Source organism: Leptodactylus fuscus, chromosome 3 (assembly GCF_031893055.1).
Source record: "Leptodactylus fuscus isolate aLepFus1 chromosome 3, aLepFus1.hap2, whole genome shotgun sequence".
Lineage (NCBI taxonomy): Eukaryota > Metazoa > Chordata > Amphibia > Anura > Leptodactylidae > Leptodactylus > Leptodactylus fuscus.
Genome location: NC_134267.1, coordinates 58045406 through 58063608, shown reverse-complemented (window position 1 = coordinate 58063608; position 18203 = coordinate 58045406). Strand labels below are relative to the sequence as shown.

The 18203-nt window shown below is 39.1% G+C and overlaps 1 protein-coding gene across 1 annotated transcript in view; it reads right to left on the bottom strand.

Moving 5' to 3' along the window:
- ADGB (androglobin) overlaps nucleotides 1-18203 on the bottom strand; it is a 214934-nt gene that overhangs the window by 99938 nt on the left and 96793 nt on the right. The window contains exons 14-19 of the mRNA XM_075267640.1: nucleotides 13941-13971; nucleotides 11241-11391; nucleotides 8129-8192; nucleotides 5709-5817; nucleotides 3960-4095; nucleotides 178-292 (exon numbers count right to left, since the gene is read on the bottom strand). Coding sequence (XP_075123741.1) covers nucleotides 178-292; nucleotides 3960-4095; nucleotides 5709-5817; nucleotides 8129-8192; nucleotides 11241-11391; nucleotides 13941-13971 — 606 coding nt within the window. The remainder of the gene's footprint in view (nucleotides 1-177; nucleotides 293-3959; nucleotides 4096-5708; nucleotides 5818-8128; nucleotides 8193-11240; nucleotides 11392-13940; nucleotides 13972-18203) is intronic.

The window sequence follows — 18203 nt, the reverse complement described above, 5'->3', positions numbered from 1 at the left end:
TCTGTTGTTCTTAATATTGTATTAGGAAAATTTGTAGGCTAGGAAAAAAAAAGTGACTTATTCTTCATAAAAGATGTATATTACTGCCATTTTGTACAATGAACAGAAATACAATGAGGATATCATAAATCATGTACGATGACCTAGTAGTTCTTTAGTTTCCATGGGAACATGTACCTTGTCAAGATATGGCATAACAGTTTCCTCATCACCAAAGACAAATGGCACTGTACTGCACAGGTGGATATGGTGCCCTAAGGGTGAACTTGCAGTGAAGCGTATGACATGACGCCTGCAATGAAAACACAGAAAGATATTATCTAATAAAAAATTTCAAGAATAATTTCAGCCAGAACTTAGGTTTTAAATTGCAGTTCAAATATCATAAAATAGTTTGAAATACAATTTCATAAAAGTACTGTAAAGTAAAATAACTTAAAAGAGGTCTTCAACTTTAAATAACTCATCTACTTGAATTTCTTGAGAATGACTAGAGTCACTCTTATGGAAAGACTTCCATCTTTTTTACTTAATAATGTCACAGTAACCATGCTGACTTTCTTAGGTGTTACTAGAGTATATACAGTATGTATTATATGTATTAGGAATAACACCTGGTGCCGATGCAATGTTTTTTATTTTAGTAAAGCCTGGAGTAGACAGGTTTTTGGGGTGGTTTCAAACTCTAAGGGCTAGTTCACATGGGGGAAAGGAGTCGGATTTTGACAGCGGATTTCACCTCAAAATCCACCTCCATACAATGGTGGTCTATGGAGACCACTAGCCTTCTTTTTTCCACTAGCAGGTTTTGACCCAAGAGTGACACGGCTCCCGCGTCACTCTCAGTGCCGAAATCCGCCCCACTGCCCCCCGTGTGAATGAGCCCTAAGGGTCCATTCACACATAGTTTTTTGGCGCTGATTTTGACACTGAATACGCGTCAGAATCCACGTGGAAAAAAAGCCTCCCATTGACTTCAATGGGTTCCTTTTTCCACTAGCGCGGACGTGGATTCAGCGCCACAAAACTCCGTGTGAATGGACCCAAAGGATTAGTGCACACAGAGTTTTTTGGCGCTGATTTTAGGGCTAGTTCACACGTAAATTACATGTGACTTATTTTGGTCCGGAAAAAAAACGTTTCCTAATTAGGAAGCGGTTTTTGGACATTGCAGCGTTTTTTGGATTTTCAAAAAACGCCAGGCGTTTTTTCCCTCCCCTAAAGTGAATGGCCGCAAAAAAAGCCTTGCAGTTTCAGTCGCTTTTTTTGCAAAAAAAAAAGCTAGGCATTATGCAAAAAAAAGCTAGGCATTTTCCGCCTCCCATTTACTTCTATTGCCTTTCCTCAGGCAGAAAACACCTGAAGAAAGGTCATGTCGCTTTTTTTTTTCTGCTAACAGAAAAATCTGCTAGCAGAAAAAAAAAGCTAGCAGTCTACATAGACCACCATTGTATGGAGGCGGATTTTGAGGCAAAATCTGCCATCAAAATCAGCCTCCATAGCCCCGTGTGAACTAGCCCTTAGAACTCTATTGGGAGGCTTTTTTGGAGGCTGATTTTGAGGCGGATTCAGTGTCTAAATCAGCGCCAAAAAACTCAGTGTGCACTGACCCTAACACGTTTCTCAAAAATGCACAAAAAAACCTGCAAAAACCATTGCTAAATGCTATATGATAATATGGTCTCAAAAGAAACTTGCTGAAGCTTAAGCAGTAAAGTGAGGGGATCTGACCTTGGTTTCATCATATGAGATTAGTCTGATAAGAATCATGGACTCATATCTAGATAAGTATCAACATTTTTTTTTAATAGAATGGTTTTGGTTTGTGACGGTAAACCACCAATACATAATGCTGTATCTAGACTGTCGGTAACCTGGGTCAAAGCTTCCATTACCCACTCTTACTCTGTGTCTAAGTACATAGAAGTGGCTTCTTGGCACCCCCTCTGACAACTAGCACCCAGGTCACAAGTCCCAGTCACCCCCGCCTAGCTACTCCTCTTCATAATGACAGGTTGAAAAAGTGCAAAACTGGGTACAGCATAATATCTTATCCCAGAAAGCAAAAAAAAATATTAATAAGCCATTGAACGGGTTAATACTCGCGCTCTTGTTGACATGCTAAGGCTAGGATCACATCTGGACTGGGCTCTCCATTGTTCAGATCTGCCAGCGGACCAGAACAATGGAGAGAGCCCGACCACTAAAACAGCAGATACCCGCAGACACTGGCGGACTACTCTGCGATGGACTTTTCTCTTCACCAATTTCGGGCAGTTTCTACAGTGTAACGGCAACTCCGGCGTAGATGTGATGTTATAGTTACATTATAGTTATCTTTACTACATTTGTAAAGATCCATTCAGATAGCAAAAAATGAAGAGGAATTGAGGCTTACTTCCCCGTAGATTCCTCTTCATTTTCCTACCCTCTAGCTCCACCACAGCTTTCACTCGCTGATCAGACCCAGCACTGGGGCAAGATTATTACGCTGATTTTTAATCCCCCAAAATTTGTATTATATCTCACAGTAAGAACATACACTATGAGAGCAACATATATATTTACTGTTTCTTTGTCAGAATTTTTATGTAAACCAGCTTGTAGTCAATTGCCATCTGGCTATCTGATCCTCACAGAGTCTCAAGTGTGCAGGGAAATCAAGAGGATTAAAGCAGAAAAGGCCGGAGGACCCAATGGGATAAGCGCAAATATTGTTAAAACGTGCGAAGACCAGCTGTATGGTGTTATTACGCACATGTACAATATGAGCCTAAAGCTGGGAGTGGTACCTCAACTGTGGAAAACGTCTTGTGTGGTTCCAGTACCAAAGAAACCAAACCTGATGGACTACAACGACTACCGACCTGTAGGACTAACATCCCACCTGACGAAGGTCCTACAGAGACTGGTCCTGACACACCTACGCCCTTAAAGTGTGTTCTGCTTTGGGCCCCTCCAGTTTGCCTACTGGCCGGGCACTGGGGTAAGTGACACCATCATCCACCTTCTTCACAGAGCTCTCTCTCACCTAGAGAAACCCGGGAACACTGTGAGAATAATGTTCTTTGATTTCTCCAGTGCGTTCAACACCATTCAATCAGGGTGTTTTTTTAAACTCTGTGGTTGCTTCAGCCATTCAGCCTGCTGGGGGAGAAGTATATCAACCAGGGACAGAAACAGACTTGACAGGCTGATCAGAAGGGCCAGTTCTGTCCTGAGGAGCCCCCTGGACCCAGTACAGGTGGTGGGTGACAGAAGGATACTGCCCGTGGTGAGCTCCATGCGGGAGAATAAATTCCACCCCATGTATGAGACCTTGACGGCAATTGACAGCCCTCCTTCTCACACTTGGGATGAAGCAGACGGTCACTTAGAGTGCTATCGGAGGTCCTTCCTCCCAACCTCGATCAGGCTACATAATCTATATCAGACCAAGCGAAGATCACTCCCCACAGAGAACTAAATGATCCTGAAGTCTTCCTTCTTTCTTTTCTTCCTTAGCTGCTATGGACTCCTAGTATGTTTTTATTTTCTCAGCTTATGTGTGTCTACTTCTGTAATATATTACTGTTAATCATCCTGTATCTGTATCTTACTATGCTGCTGTAACACACTTAAATTACCCCACAGTGGAACTATTAAAGGATTATCTTATCTTATCTTGATGGGTCATGTTAGAAATCTCATGCAAATCTGCAACACATATGTAACCTTTCCAGACTTTGTTGTTCATTTGCTGACAGAAATGTTATTTTGTGTAATCTCTTATAATTTATGTGCAGAACATTTTCCAATATTTTAACATAGCAATATGAAGTTATCAACACAATAAAATGAAACTTCTCCAATAGACCACATCTTTAAACTTCAACATTTTTCAACATTAGAAAATAATACATAACTGACTGCTATGGGCAATTGTGCATATCAGCCTTTGAAATGAGTGAAATACAAACCCTGGAGGCAGGCTTATCATAGCAGCTTTGGTAATATAGGTATGTAGTTTTAATATAATTGGTCCATTGAGGAGACTTTTCCAAGAAAACTGCTCTGCTGTTAATATGCCCTTCTGAGATCCAGCATACGGTTTCACTGTAAAGGCACACAGTTAAAAATATATATATTATATATTATCTGTGAGACCTGAAAGAACAAAATCTGCATACAGTATTGTAAGATTAGAGGTAAAATGCATTTGCAAAGCCATCATTTGGATGATTGTATTATTTATTAAATGTGTGTATAAGCTTTTAACATCCTGGGCCATGCATAGCTGGAGGAATGCAGTAAAACATGAGAAGATATAGTTATACATCTGCAGTGTTTGTGGCAGTAATAGAAGGCAAGTTACAGAAGAAGACATAAAACCATTTTCTTACCACTTTTGCCTTGTATACTATTCTTATTCTAGTTCTTCCTGCCATCTATATCCCAATGATTATCTGATCTCCAAGATGACATGTGATATCATATTTGTTAGATCTAAGATCATAGGACATATCTCTAGCACCTACACAGCCTGAAATAGTCATTTAGTGCCCCCAGGCTCAGCCATATTTTTAAAACAAGCCCTAGATCATATCTCAGGATGCTAAATAGGTTGATGTTTAGCCAGTAGTGGCATGGACATTTCTTATACATCCTTGGATACTGAAATGCCTCCCTTCCAAGACATATATCAGAGACACATCCTTGGTAGGGAAAGTGTTAAATCAGCACAGCCAACAAAAATTATGGGGAGCCAGGGCCTGAAGTGGTTAACTAAAAACTAGGAAATACAAAAAGGGAGAGACACCCAGCGCCAAATATGGTGTAGTAACTTCAAGGACTATTGGTGGTGTTTATACCAATGTGAAGCCTCTAACCTCCGACGCCGCTACACACATTCCTCGTGCATACGATTAAGCCTGCGCGCATGCGCAAGGCTTCAAGTTTACCTGCGAATGCCACAGCTTCTATTTAAAGCACTGCAGAACACGCTCTCGTTTAGATCTATATCAGAGGCACACTAGAAAGGCTGCAAGCCAGTTGTTTGTGCACTTGAGAAAGGGCCCCCTGTCCAAAACACGTAGTGCTTGGTTACAAATAAAATTTTTGAAGATCATCGGTCCTACTGTTGGTTTGTGCGCGCTCCACCCCATACCTCCCTACCCCGATTGGTCCGAGACCCTGAGGGATTTCTAAAAGCTAGGAGTCAGTGTCATGGAGATGGAATAGGAATCAAAAACAATTTTGAGTAAAGTCAGATTCAGGAAAAAAAAAAAAATTACCAACTACAGTTTCAAAATAAAATTATTCATTATGTTTAATTATATTATGCAATTATTAACATTTTCTAATTAATTAGATACATAGTTTGTTGCATAGTTTCTTACATAGCATTTCAATCAATTAGCTTTTTATTGAATTTGAGAATTTTTACCTTTTTGCTTCTGACTAATCATGACTGTCAGCCATGTCAGAGCCGGAGTCGGAAAGTGGAAAAATAGAGGAGTCAGGGGGCATTCACATGGGGGTGGAACACATTGAAATCAATGGGAGGCTTTTTAACCCATTGATTTCAATGTGTTCCGCACGTTAAACGGAACCCATTGAAGTCAATGGGAGTCTTTTTCTCAGCGCTGAATCAGCGCCACTTTACTCCATGTGAATGCCCCCTCGGAGTTGGTGGTTTGGTTTGCTAAAAACAAAACTCTTGCACTTACCGAATGAATCTCCCCAGCGTGTCAGTGCTGAAAAACTAACCAAAATTTCTGTAGGCCTCATATTGTCAACACATAAGAAATAGATCCCTCTATCTCGATCATCTGCTGTCTGAGTAGAATAAAAAAAATAAATAAATGAATACAGATTCAATTTTATCTATTTAATACAGGAAAAAAACATTAAAAGTCAGATTTTGTACATGCAAATATCAATTCACATTTCCCTGCAGCTCATAACATAAAACTCTAAATTAGCCAAGGTCAAATAGGGTGCAGTCATACATAACTACTATGTATTAATGCTGTACTTATGTTCTATTATATGGCCATACAATTCGGTAATTATATGAATAAACTCCTATTCATCTTATTCATCTATCATCTCTGATACAACTGAAGGTGTTAAATACAAAGTTAAAGTGACATAAGCATTGAGCAATAGTCAAGTGCCTATTCCTTGCTAAATTATTAATTGCATGAAGGCTTACTGTTGACATAAGAGACGAAAGGCACAAGGGTCAAAAAGTTTGACAAAGTCTCAGGAGCAGCGCTGTTTTCACTGACACTTTGTCTTCCCTTCCTGTCCTTCATCACTTCCAATCAATAATTTAAGCTATTTAGTTATTTATAGTCCTTTTACGTTATACTATTGTATTCACTCACAGATGGAGAAAAGAATTCTCATCTATGACTTTCTGCTTAACAAAGCCCCGTGCCACATAGTAATAACATTTTGTATAGAGTTATTCAGTTCATAGGATTTTTTTTATAAAATATTGAATTAATTCTAAAATACACCCAAACATCTCAGGAGGTGAACTAATCTCATAATGCAAATCTTTATAATGAGCTTAAAGCCAAGAGAATTAACTAGGAAAGTGGGTTACAAAGGCCTGTTAAATGAAAGCCTAAATATAACTAGGCTAACATGGTGTACTCAGCTTGTCACCGTTCTTACTGCAGCCCTCAGTAATTGCTTGTCCATTAATGGCTCCGGCTTCTTACACTGATCCACTACAGGCCTTCTCCACTTTAGCTTTTTTATTTGGAGCATAGAAAGTTATGCAATTTTTTAATATGAATGCATTGAAGATTTTGTTAACATACCTATATTATAAAAATTTAGTAGACCCCTGATCAGTTCATAGAAAAGCATCCCACACATTGGACTTAAAGGGGTTATCCAAAATTAGAAAACATAACTGCTTTCTTTTAGAAATACCATCACTTCCTCTTCTCAGGAAGTGACATCACATCTGATGATCATATTGCCATGTGGCAGTTCAGTCTCATTCATTTATCCAGGATTAGAAAATATGTCTGCTTTATTTCAGAAGGAGCTCCAATTCTTATTTTCAGGAAGTGACGTAATGTCTGGTGGCACAGTTCAGTCCCATTCGTTGAGACTAAGCCGTAGCGTGACCATGTGGCAAACAGTTGTGATGTCACTTCCTGAGAAGAGGAAGTGGGGTTCTTTCTGAAAGAAAGCAGCCATATTTCTTTTAATACTAGAAAACCCCTTTAAGATGTTGTGCATGGAAATTCAACCCTCAAAGCACTGCTGCTTACTGAATGTCCAAGCTCCCATAATGATGATACGTGTGGGTCTTGCAATAGAGACCCCATGTTTAGGCTTACACAGATAGCTTATGGATGCATTACACAGGACTGACTGGTCCATGGGTTATACCATGTTGTAGAGGTATGGGTTACCAACTGGTATAATAGTTTTCTAAGCAGAATTTTAAATGCATATGATGAACGTTATTTTATACCATTGAAAACTGTTATTTAAAAAATTTCAGGAGACTTGACAACCTTTTCCAAGTCTCCGAGTGCCGGAGGAAATGCCACAAACACAGCGCCCATGCCCGTGGTATCACAATGTTGTAATTTTTTAATATGAACAGAAATCATGCAGATTTCTTGAAAACCCTTTTGATAAAAGCATAGAGTATTTTAGGTCATGGGATTCACAGGTATCCTCAGTATCCTTTTGCGGCTAACTTTGAAGCAGAGTAACGCTAGGTTCACACCTGCGTTCTTCTTTCCGTTCTGTGCTTTCCGTCTTCTGCATGCCAGAAGACGGAAAGCACAGACTGGGTCCGGCCGTGAGCGGCGGTGAGCGTTTTATGCTCTCCGCCGCGAAACCGGATTTTTTTATCCGGACACAGAGTACTGCATGTCCGACTCTGTGTCCGGATTATAAAACCCGGTTTCGCGGCGGAGAGCGCAAAACGCTCGCTGCCGCTCACGGCCGACATCTCTCTCACCCATTCAAATGAATGGGTGAGAAAGACTCCTGCAGGTTTCCGTATCCTGCCTCTGTTTTAGGCAGGAAACGGAAACCTGAACTACGGAGAGGGCGACGCAGATGTGAACGAGCCCTAAGAAAAGCTATTAGTAATACAGTCTCTTACCTTGAAATCTGCTTTCTGACAAGTATAGGGATATGTATTTGGCTTGTGGAAGATGTACAATGTCCTGTAAATCAGAAAAGACAAGTAAGCCATTACATTTCTCATTGGAATTATCTGTGTCTGTATACATATATGTCAAAGGGCAGAGCTATAGCTTGTTTTATCCTGCTTCTTCACTTAAGGCCCATACACATTAGAGCAAAGCCAACTGAACTTGATTATTCTGGCGGGAGGAGACAACTGTCTTGTGTCTATGAAGATTTCTCAACTCTTCCCTTACACATAATGTCAGCAGAGAGAAGGACTGGGTATGTTAAATGCCCAATCCTTTTACTATGAGATGGATAAACTGCTGCCAGTTATGTCTGGTAATGACTTGATGTACTTCCCTCTCCCCATTTAGAACATATGTCTCCCCTCAATTATAGAAATAGACAACTGTATACAATTACAATCTCAATGGAACAATTGGTGGCTGGCAGTTCGGTAAAGAGAAAGTGGGCTGAATACCTATCTATAGAGACTTCTGCCCACATGTAAAGAGTTAACTGCATTGGACCACTCTTACTTTGTTAATGCATAAGGAAAATGTTCGCTCTTGTACCGTGTTAGCCAGTGGGTTGGAAATATAAAAGAAAACAAAAAACTTGATAGTCTTCAGTAGTTGATACCTTTTTAATGGCTAACTCATAATGATGACAAATTACGACGTTTCGGAACGCTTCGGCTCCTTTCTCAAGTAGATTTAAAACATTTCTGAAGGATGCATATTTATATACAAAAGGACACATAGGGTTAGAATTCCAGGAAGAAGGGGGGGGGGTTGTTAGTAATTGGTAGAGACAACACTTACAGGTCCTTATCAGTTCACAGGTTTCTGTAAAGTGACATAAAACCATGTGACAAATTCAATCCACACTCCAATGTTTAAAAAGGTATCAACTACTGAAAACTATCGAGTTTTTTTGTTTTTTTTATTTGTCAATGCAGATACTCTCCTCTATAGATTGATTTGCAGTTGTTATAGGTATCATTGATTTTGCTTTCCCGCCCTGCATTCCCCTCCCCCGTGGTTGCTCCCCTCTGTCCCCTATGGTTAAAGCACCTGGGAATGATAGGTGATATGACTAATCCATTTGCTTAAAATCGTACATGTTATCTGCTTGTATTCTTAATTATTTGGCATGTGTTCCTAGTTCCAAAAAAAACTTTCAATAAAAAGAGTGTGTGTGTGTATATATATTTATATTTATAGTAAGCCGATGGCTGGCCAGGTAATGGAGGGGGTATACATCTCACCCAGACTACTAAGGTGGGTGAGATGAGAAAACTCCAGAAAGAAGGTTTCTCAGCAGATAATTCTGTCTGCTGAGTGTTATTTCAAAGTTCCGGTTACTGGGTTGGATTTTTAGGAATGACAGGTAGGTTGGTAGTGGGACCAGTCATTCCACCCCCCTCCAGTCCACACTTTGGGGATGTTCCGGCAGCAACTCAGCTGTTGAACGTCTCCTCGTCAAGGAGGCTTAAGAAGTCAGCTCCAGCAGCAGACTTTGGCAGAGCTTGGCTGGAGTGCCAAACAGAGAGGTTGCTTTTTTGGAGCTGTGTCCTGAATTATTCAACTGCCTATTTCTGCTATTCTAGGTGAGGTAACCTATTCTATGTTCAGTTAGAGCTTAGCCGTGCAGGTATTTAGTTTTGTATTGTTTCCTTTTGTTGCTGAACTACCTTTTTTGAGTGAAAATAAACTCTAACTTTGTTTTGGACTAAAGAAACTGGACCAGAAACCTAGCAACCCCAGACCCTGACAATATGTATATGTATAAAGAACACACGCACACTCAGTTCAGCTGGGTGCGAAAGTTAAGATGTCAGCTGTAGAAGAATTATCGGTAGTGGATTCATCTGCTCGTGATGCTGTTGTATGTGTGTGCTTTGTGTTACATATGAATAAGGCCATTGGTACAGTTAAAAATATAATGCCAAGAAGTAAGATCAATAACTAAGCTATATACTGCACAGTATTTATAATTTGCACGAGGTTTAGATGACTGTAGAGGAGGTTTTTGCATTTTTTTTTGTATGTTATTCAGAATGTGGTTTAATTTGGCTTCCAATACTTTCATTCTGGAATTGCAATTAAACTCATTTCTTTAAGTACACTGTAAGTTCTCTGTTGGGAAAAAGGTGAAAGATGCTGTACTTTCCATCACTGAATATAACATCTCACGTTATTTTCATCAACTGTTTAATTAAAGATTTTGGCCATTTGAGATATTTATATATAATGAATATAATTAGAAAACCCAAAAAGTAGCACTAAAGAGCTTTGACATAAATTTATGCTCAGCTGTATGTAATATTTATGACTTTCAAAACCAAGTCTAGAAAACCATCATGAGTTCTACTTGTTGGGCCTCTCTTTTGATCTTTCTTCCCTCAAGATCAATTTTTTCCAATTAAGAAAAATACACATTGGTTGACAAAGGTGAGATCTGTAAAAATAAGATTGATGAGTGCAGATACTTATTCATTTCCATTTTTTGTTATTAAAGGGTTATTCCCATCTCAAGGATCCTATCTATACTGCTATCTTATGTAAATTCAAGAGTTGTCCTAAAGTCATTGCTTTCAGTCAGTGCTCTATGGGGAAGGAGGGGGCTGAGTGCTGTTATGTACAGCTCTGTGGTGTGGGCAATCAGTTCAGCTAATTCATTTTGCTGATAGTGTCTGTTATTTCTCTATGTAAATACAAAGATAACATTGAGTCTGTTTTCTGTAGAAGCATACTAAGTGTTCTACACAAACATGTGGAATGTTATACATTTACTGTATATATTATCTGCATTTATATTAGATTTCTAGTAATGGTAAAGGCAAAGTTTACATCTATTGTGACACTTTATAGTGTCCTGTTAATCAAAAAGTCAAAGCACTCCCCCCAGCTTGTGGAAGAATACAGGAAGTGAGAAGAACAGAAAGCAGGCAAAGCGACAAGGAGATGGGAAAACCCATTTAAATTAACACTATCCGAGTATACAATATTTACAATCGTTATTAATGAGAACAGAAAAGGATGACATCATATTCATATGTAAAGAAGTAGTTAACTTACTGGAAACATCTGCCAAAGTCAGAAAACTCCATCCAAGTTTGCTTAGTTACTTGGTTTATTTCCACTACTGCCTCTTTCTCAATAATATTGTCAGCTTGTGCCAATCCATCTTTGGTGTGACCATTACCAGCTACAACATCATTGGAGCCGTCTAAGCCAGAAAAAAGTAGCACATTAATGCACAATGTTACATAATATAATATAATATAATATAATATAATGCATACTAGTATCTTTAGGCTCTTTTCACACAACCATAATGTTTTTGGTTGACAGATCCTTTACTAAATGTATCCCAACTAACCCTTATAGATTCTGCTGATGATCCCAGTAATAAGGTTTCTCAGGGTTTTACTGAAGATTCCGTGTTTTCACTGACAAGACTTCAGAGGATTCAAGGGAAGGTACATAAAACACTATGTCAGTGCATACAGTATAAGGGTTCTTTCACATCATGTTTTTCACATCAGTTTAACTGATCAGTTTAAAGGATCCGTTATTTTAATTAAAAAAACGGACGCAAACTGTCAATTCATGCATCAAAAAAACTGATCCGTTTGCATTAGTTTTTTTGCTAAACAGATGTGCATTCATTTGCATTAGTTTTTTTGCTAAAAAAAAAAAAAAAAAAAAGAATCCATTTTTTATGTTTAGGGCGGGTTCACATCTGCACCCGTTCTCCGGTTTAGCCAATCCAGACGGTTTCCGTCTTCTGTCCGGCGAAACTGGACAGGAGACGGAAACCCGGAGGTCAGCTTTCAAACCCATTCACTTGAATGGATTTGCAGAGGTGATCGCCCATGTACGTCTTCTGCCTGTCCGCGGGGAAATCACTTTTTTAACCGGACACAAAGTCCTGCATGTCCGACTTTATATCATGTATATTAAAATCCAATAAGAATCTGGATTATAACCGGGTAGGGAGAACCTAGTGAACTCACCACTAATTTGCAAATGTGTTTGGGCTAAAAATCTCATTATGGTAGGTAAATAACTGTATATAACTTGATCCAGATATCTCACATCTGCCCATAAATAAATAGATAGACAAGACCTGTTCAAGAAACCGTGCAATATAAATAGAGAGGGCAGGTGTGCTGAGAAATACAACAAATACTCAGTGGATAAAAAAGGTTGCTGACATCTATGAAGATAAGCAAATATATCCTGCTATACTCCTGATGAACCAGTTTTGACTAAGGACATTCAAAGGGGTAGTTGTAGATAGAGGGAACAGGTGCTGGCTGTGATTTTTGCCCAGTGGGTAGAAGGCTAAATACCCTGGCGCGGCATTAAGTCGGTATCCTGGCGATTCCTGCCTCCTTGCATTGTATTCCATAGAGTATGGCTGTTCTCAGTACAACTGCCCTTCCTTATTTATATTGCAAAGAGATTAGTTGAACAGGTCTTGTCTATATATTTATGGGTAGATGTGAGATATCGGATTCAAGATGGTGAGTTTATTCTGCTGTCTGGGAATTGATATTCACCTACTATAATGAGTTTTTTAGCCTGATCACATTTGAAAATTAGAGGTGGGTTAGAGGTGGGTTCACTAGGTCTTCCCTACCTGATTTAAGTCCGTATTTTATCAGATTTCAATATACATGATATTAAAGGTTATGATTTATTTATTTTTACCTCTCCCTTTCTACCAGTGAGTTGCTTATAAACCTATTTCAGTGAATGTGTTTGTTGCCTAGGACTAGGATCATGAATGTAGGAACTTTCTATGGTCTGGTACTTGTTAGAAACCAAATCTTGATTTCTTTTTTTGTGGACAGGTTATCAGGCGGTGACACTACATGTATGTGAAGATAAAACACAACATTAATGAAATCAAGACTGAGTTTCTGAAAGTCCAAGACCCCCCCCCCCCCCCCTAGCAAAATCTACAACAATAAAAGCAGATTTTCATTAAGTTGCAGCCTTATCCTTAATTGTTAATTCGCTATATGTCGGGGGTGACTGCTCTTAAATCTAGTTTATTATACGCCTTAAGGTCCTTTAAAATGGAGAATTTGAAATGCATTGAGACAAATACCAGCATATCAGAGTGGGTCCCTTAATGGGGGCAGAAAAGTGTCCCTAGCGAGATATTTTCTTCCTTCGTGCGGAAATCCTACCATTTCATGTGGACATTGTGACTCTGGGGCAGATCTAAGCCTTAATTGTATTAGTTATAAACATTATTCTTTACAATACAATCTGGTTTTGTACAAATGCACTATTAGGCCCCTTGCAGATGACTGGTGTGGCGTCAGTGTGCTATCCATGTATTCCTCAGCTAGCACACTGACACATTCTTTTCTATGGGCCCGTACACACAATTGTGATTTTCATGGTCCCGTGTGCGGGCCGGCAGTTTGCGCCACATCAGATAGGACAGGTCCTACTGTATTCTTGTCCTACTTTGCGGCCCGTCCTTTCGTGGCTCCTATTCATTTAATGAAAGGAGCTGCAGAAGCACAGCCGGGACATGGGGCAACCCTGTGTCCCCAGTGTGCAGCCCGTGCTTTTAATCCATGGCAGGCCGGTTGCAGCATGGTCGTCTGCAACTGGCCTTAATGCAATTTCTTGCACAATGTAAAAACCATAATGTGTGAATAAAGAACAAACCTCGACATTATAATAACCAAAGTATAATAAAATGTTTATTTAAGCACAAACAGCACAAAATCCATATGGCTGTTAACATACCTGCTAGGTTGTCTTGAAGCGAGGAGCGTACCTGCTGGTACAAAATAGACATGCTTAAAGCAAGAATAGTTTATATAAAATCATATTTCTCTGTTTCACAATGGGGAGAACAATTAAAGAATTTAAAGACAACACAATGGATAACGTTTCTATCTACCATAATGGGATAACCCCTTTAGGTGGGAGCTCCATGTTGAAAAACGCTGAGATTTTAGAAAATTGCAGCATCTCAATTATACCTATGGAACCGCTGGTATTTTCCATATGGGTATAATAGAAGAAGAAAGTCCGAAGAATGAAAAGCTCCGTGGGAAAAATTTAATGTGTTTGCGCTGTGGTCTTTTAACAGTGTTTCTAGTGAGATTTAGGGAAGAATTGTTTTTATTTTAAACTTAACACAAGAACAAGAGGACACAATCTGAAATTACTTTGGGGGAAAGATCAAAGGCAATATCAGGGAATATTATTTAACCGAAAAAATAGTTGAGGCTTGGAACAAACATCTAGCAGAAATGTTTAGAAAAAATGTCATTGACTAGTCTTTTTCTGCAGTCAATATTCCAAGTTCCGATGTAAGCTTTAATCTTCGGAAAGGAAATAGAGCGACTATGTCTGCATGTTGTTGACGTTGATGATCCGCCTAGATTCAGCAAATTGCTGCTGTCAATGGTTCATCTGCTCTGGTGTTTCGGCAGCTCTCAAGCTGGCCTGCCGCTGAACTTGTTCCTCGCTCCGTGCCTGTGATTGTTCCAGCATCTCAGTAGCTCGCTGGGGCGCCATATAATGAGTGTGTTGTTGGCGTCGATGGTTCTTCTGCTCCGGTGTTTCGGCTGCTCTAAGAACCACTTGATGCCTAGCTTGCTCAATCCTCCTCCACTCCGTTTAAGGAGAAGTCTGTTGACTTCTGGCTACCTTCATAGCTCTCATTTTTTGAGAATTTTGTGACAAATTAGATTTTCTATTTCCAAGCATGTTTAAGATTTGGAAATTGCCAAATTGGATTAAAGGGGTTTTCCCATCTCAGTGTCTCTGCCTGGAGTGTCTGCTTCTCACTTCGTGTATTTATCTTCCCCCCTCGTCCCTCTAGCTGAACAGGACACAGAACACTTATGCAGATCAGACAATATGCAGATGCTTGTACAGAATGGACTCAGTGTTATCTTTGTGTTTACATAGAGAGATAACAAACCAAGCTTTATCATCAAAGTGCAATTCCCTGAGATTGTCCTACAGGCAAGAGTGGTTTAATATAGTATATGAACATAAATTCATAGAAGTTGTGAAGCCATGTCATTTACCGGAATAAAAAGTATCCTATGTGTTAATCCAGGTTAAAAACTATCTATTTGCCAAATTTAATCCAAATCCATTCAACCGTTTTTGCGTGACTGAGTAACAAACATACAACCATACAAACGTTCACATTTATAATATTAGTAGGATTTTATTGAAGTACTGGGCCTGAAAATAACAGTACCTGTCTGGGTGGTATAGATTTCTTAACTATATTTTATCAGGGCACACATGTTAGGGGCAACAGCGGATATTAATGATAATTTGATTTTCTGGCAGTATTTGTGTCATTAATAAATTTTGCAATATACCATATATACTCGAGTATTATACTTATTTGGCTTATACTTGAGTCAAGCAAAGAATTTCTTTCTTTTTTTTTTTTTTTTTTTAGGAGGGGGGGGGGTCTATGACCAGCCGCAATATTAATGTATAAAATCTCCCATAAAATAGTGGGGGGAAAAAGAAGCTTTAAAAAAATAAAATAAAGAAAAGTTCTAAATCACTCCTTTCCCTGGAATACATATAAAAGTAGAAAATTACTGTGAATCACATACACATTAGGTATCCCTGTGTCTGAAAGTGCCCAGTCTTCTGAATATAGGGTATCTGCAGTGCTCCTGTTCTATCGGGAAGGGGTTAATAGGAGCACTGCAGATACCCTATAGTCAGCCAGGCTGAATTCCAAGTGGGGGCAAAAAAAAACAGCCCTCAAGCTCAGGGAAGGGGCAGACAGACAACCAAAACACCCCCTCCCCAGTAACTACTGCACCCAAAAACTCCGACCATTTAAATTTTGGAAATTTTCCAGTAGCTGCTGCATTTCCCCCCCCCCCACCCCTCGGCTTATACTCGAGTCAATATGATTTCCCAGATTTTTGTGGTAAAATTAGGGACCTCGGCTTATATTTGGGTCGGCTTATATTCGAGTATATACGGTACTTTATTAACAAGCTTTGGCTCATTCTTGTGAAATCCTGCATTTATTTATGCATTCTTTTCTTTGCTTCTCTGTTAAGATCTATACACTGCTTCTCACTGTGTAAAAGTTTGTGTGTAATGGGGGAATGTAAGGGTGGAAGGGTCATTTCAAACAGTTATGTCTTGTGCATTATAAAATGTAGAAACAAGCCTAAAAAAATGTAGAAACAAGCTTCTGGGGTCATAAGAAAAAAGGAGATTCAACTGAAGTTCTACCTGTATTATTTCCAGAAATGTAGTCAATTGAATACACACTTGGGATTGGAATATTTTCATGCAGCTGTATGCGCTTCCAGTCCCAAGTGTGTTATCAACTGATGATATCTCTATAATAAACTGTGATATCATCTACTGTCAGAAGTGGATATAACAAGGGGTGTTATAGGTGTTATCTTCTATTGAAATACTGTCTGTGATGTAAATGAGGTGACTGCTGCAAAGAAAATCCCTAAAAAATTACCAAGTATCAGTGTTTTTTAGGCTTAGTGGCCAGAGTGAAGATTGCAGGATTTAATCTTTTTTAATAAAAAAAAAATCTATAGTGACAAAATAAGAAATAAAATCATCAACAATTTTTTTTTTAACAAATAAAAATAACAGGTAATTTTCTAATGACAATTTCTCGTTAAGGAGAACCTTTAACAACCACCAAAGCCAGTGTTTTGCATCATTTGACCGTCGCATTCCTGCGCGCTCTATTATGCCCAATAGTGGCTCCTGCATTATGCCCCATAATGAACACCCATGAACAATTATTATACTCTGGGGTTTTTTCAGATCCCAGAATATCATAATTGGAGACCCTGAAAGTAACCGCTTTTTAATGCGTATAGGTTTCTGTTTGGGGGGTTCCAAGCAGACTCCACGAATGGAAACCTGAACGCAGATGTGAATTGGGCCTAAACATCACATTATAAAATACAATTTTAGTATGTATAATGGTAGACATGTATAGAAGCAAATACAGATAGATAGATAGATAGATAGATAGATAGATAGATAGATAGATAGATAGATAGGATATACAGTCCTATGAAAAAGCTTGGGCACCCCTATTAATCTTAATCATTTTTAGTTCTAAATATTTTGGTGTTTGCAGCAGCCATTTCAGTTTGATATATCTAATAACTGATGGACACAGTAATATTTCAGGAGTGAAATGAGGTTTATTGTACTAACAGAAAATGTGCAATATGCATTAAACCAAAATTTGACCGGTGCAAAAGTATGGGCACTTCAACAGAAAAGTGACTACCACTTCTACCACGGTAGTTACGCCACTGGCCCCCACTATTCTCGAACAATATGTGCTGCTGGTTTGAGTAGCTAATACACTATTATGTGTATGTTCAGGTAGGTGGTGTCAGGCAGGAGCAAGTAAGGGGCATGATTCTGAATTATTTAAATTATAAATGTAGTATTTTATTATAAAAAACAAACTCCATGGCTGCCTCCATACACTGTAAGCTATACATGAGACTGTTCTAGGAAGCTGAAGGCATCATCTCATGTATAATGGCAATTCCAGAAAACTGCGGCTCTACTCCTATTCGCTTCAATAAGAGCAGAGCTACAGTCCTGATACAGGGCTGCTATAGAGTGGAGAGTGTCTTCTGCTACCAGCACTGTCCCTAGTGCAGCTTCTACCACCTGAGATACAGATGACAGGTGGACAGCCTCTTCAAATGCTTTCTTTAAATCACATAATAACTATAAATATTTAAAGGGATTGTCTAGATCAGGGATAGGCAACCTTCGGCACTACAGCTGTTGTAAAACTACAACTCCCAGCATGCATACTTGCTCTGCTGTTCTTGGATTTCCTATGGAAGTGAATGGAGCATGTTGGGAGTTGTAGTTTCACAGCAGCTGGAGTGCCGTAGGTTGCTGACCCTTGGTCTAGATTATAAATTTTAATGCATGCAGCATCGGAGGATTAGAAAATAAAAAGATGCACTCCTATTTACCTGTATTCTTCCCTCCGTTATT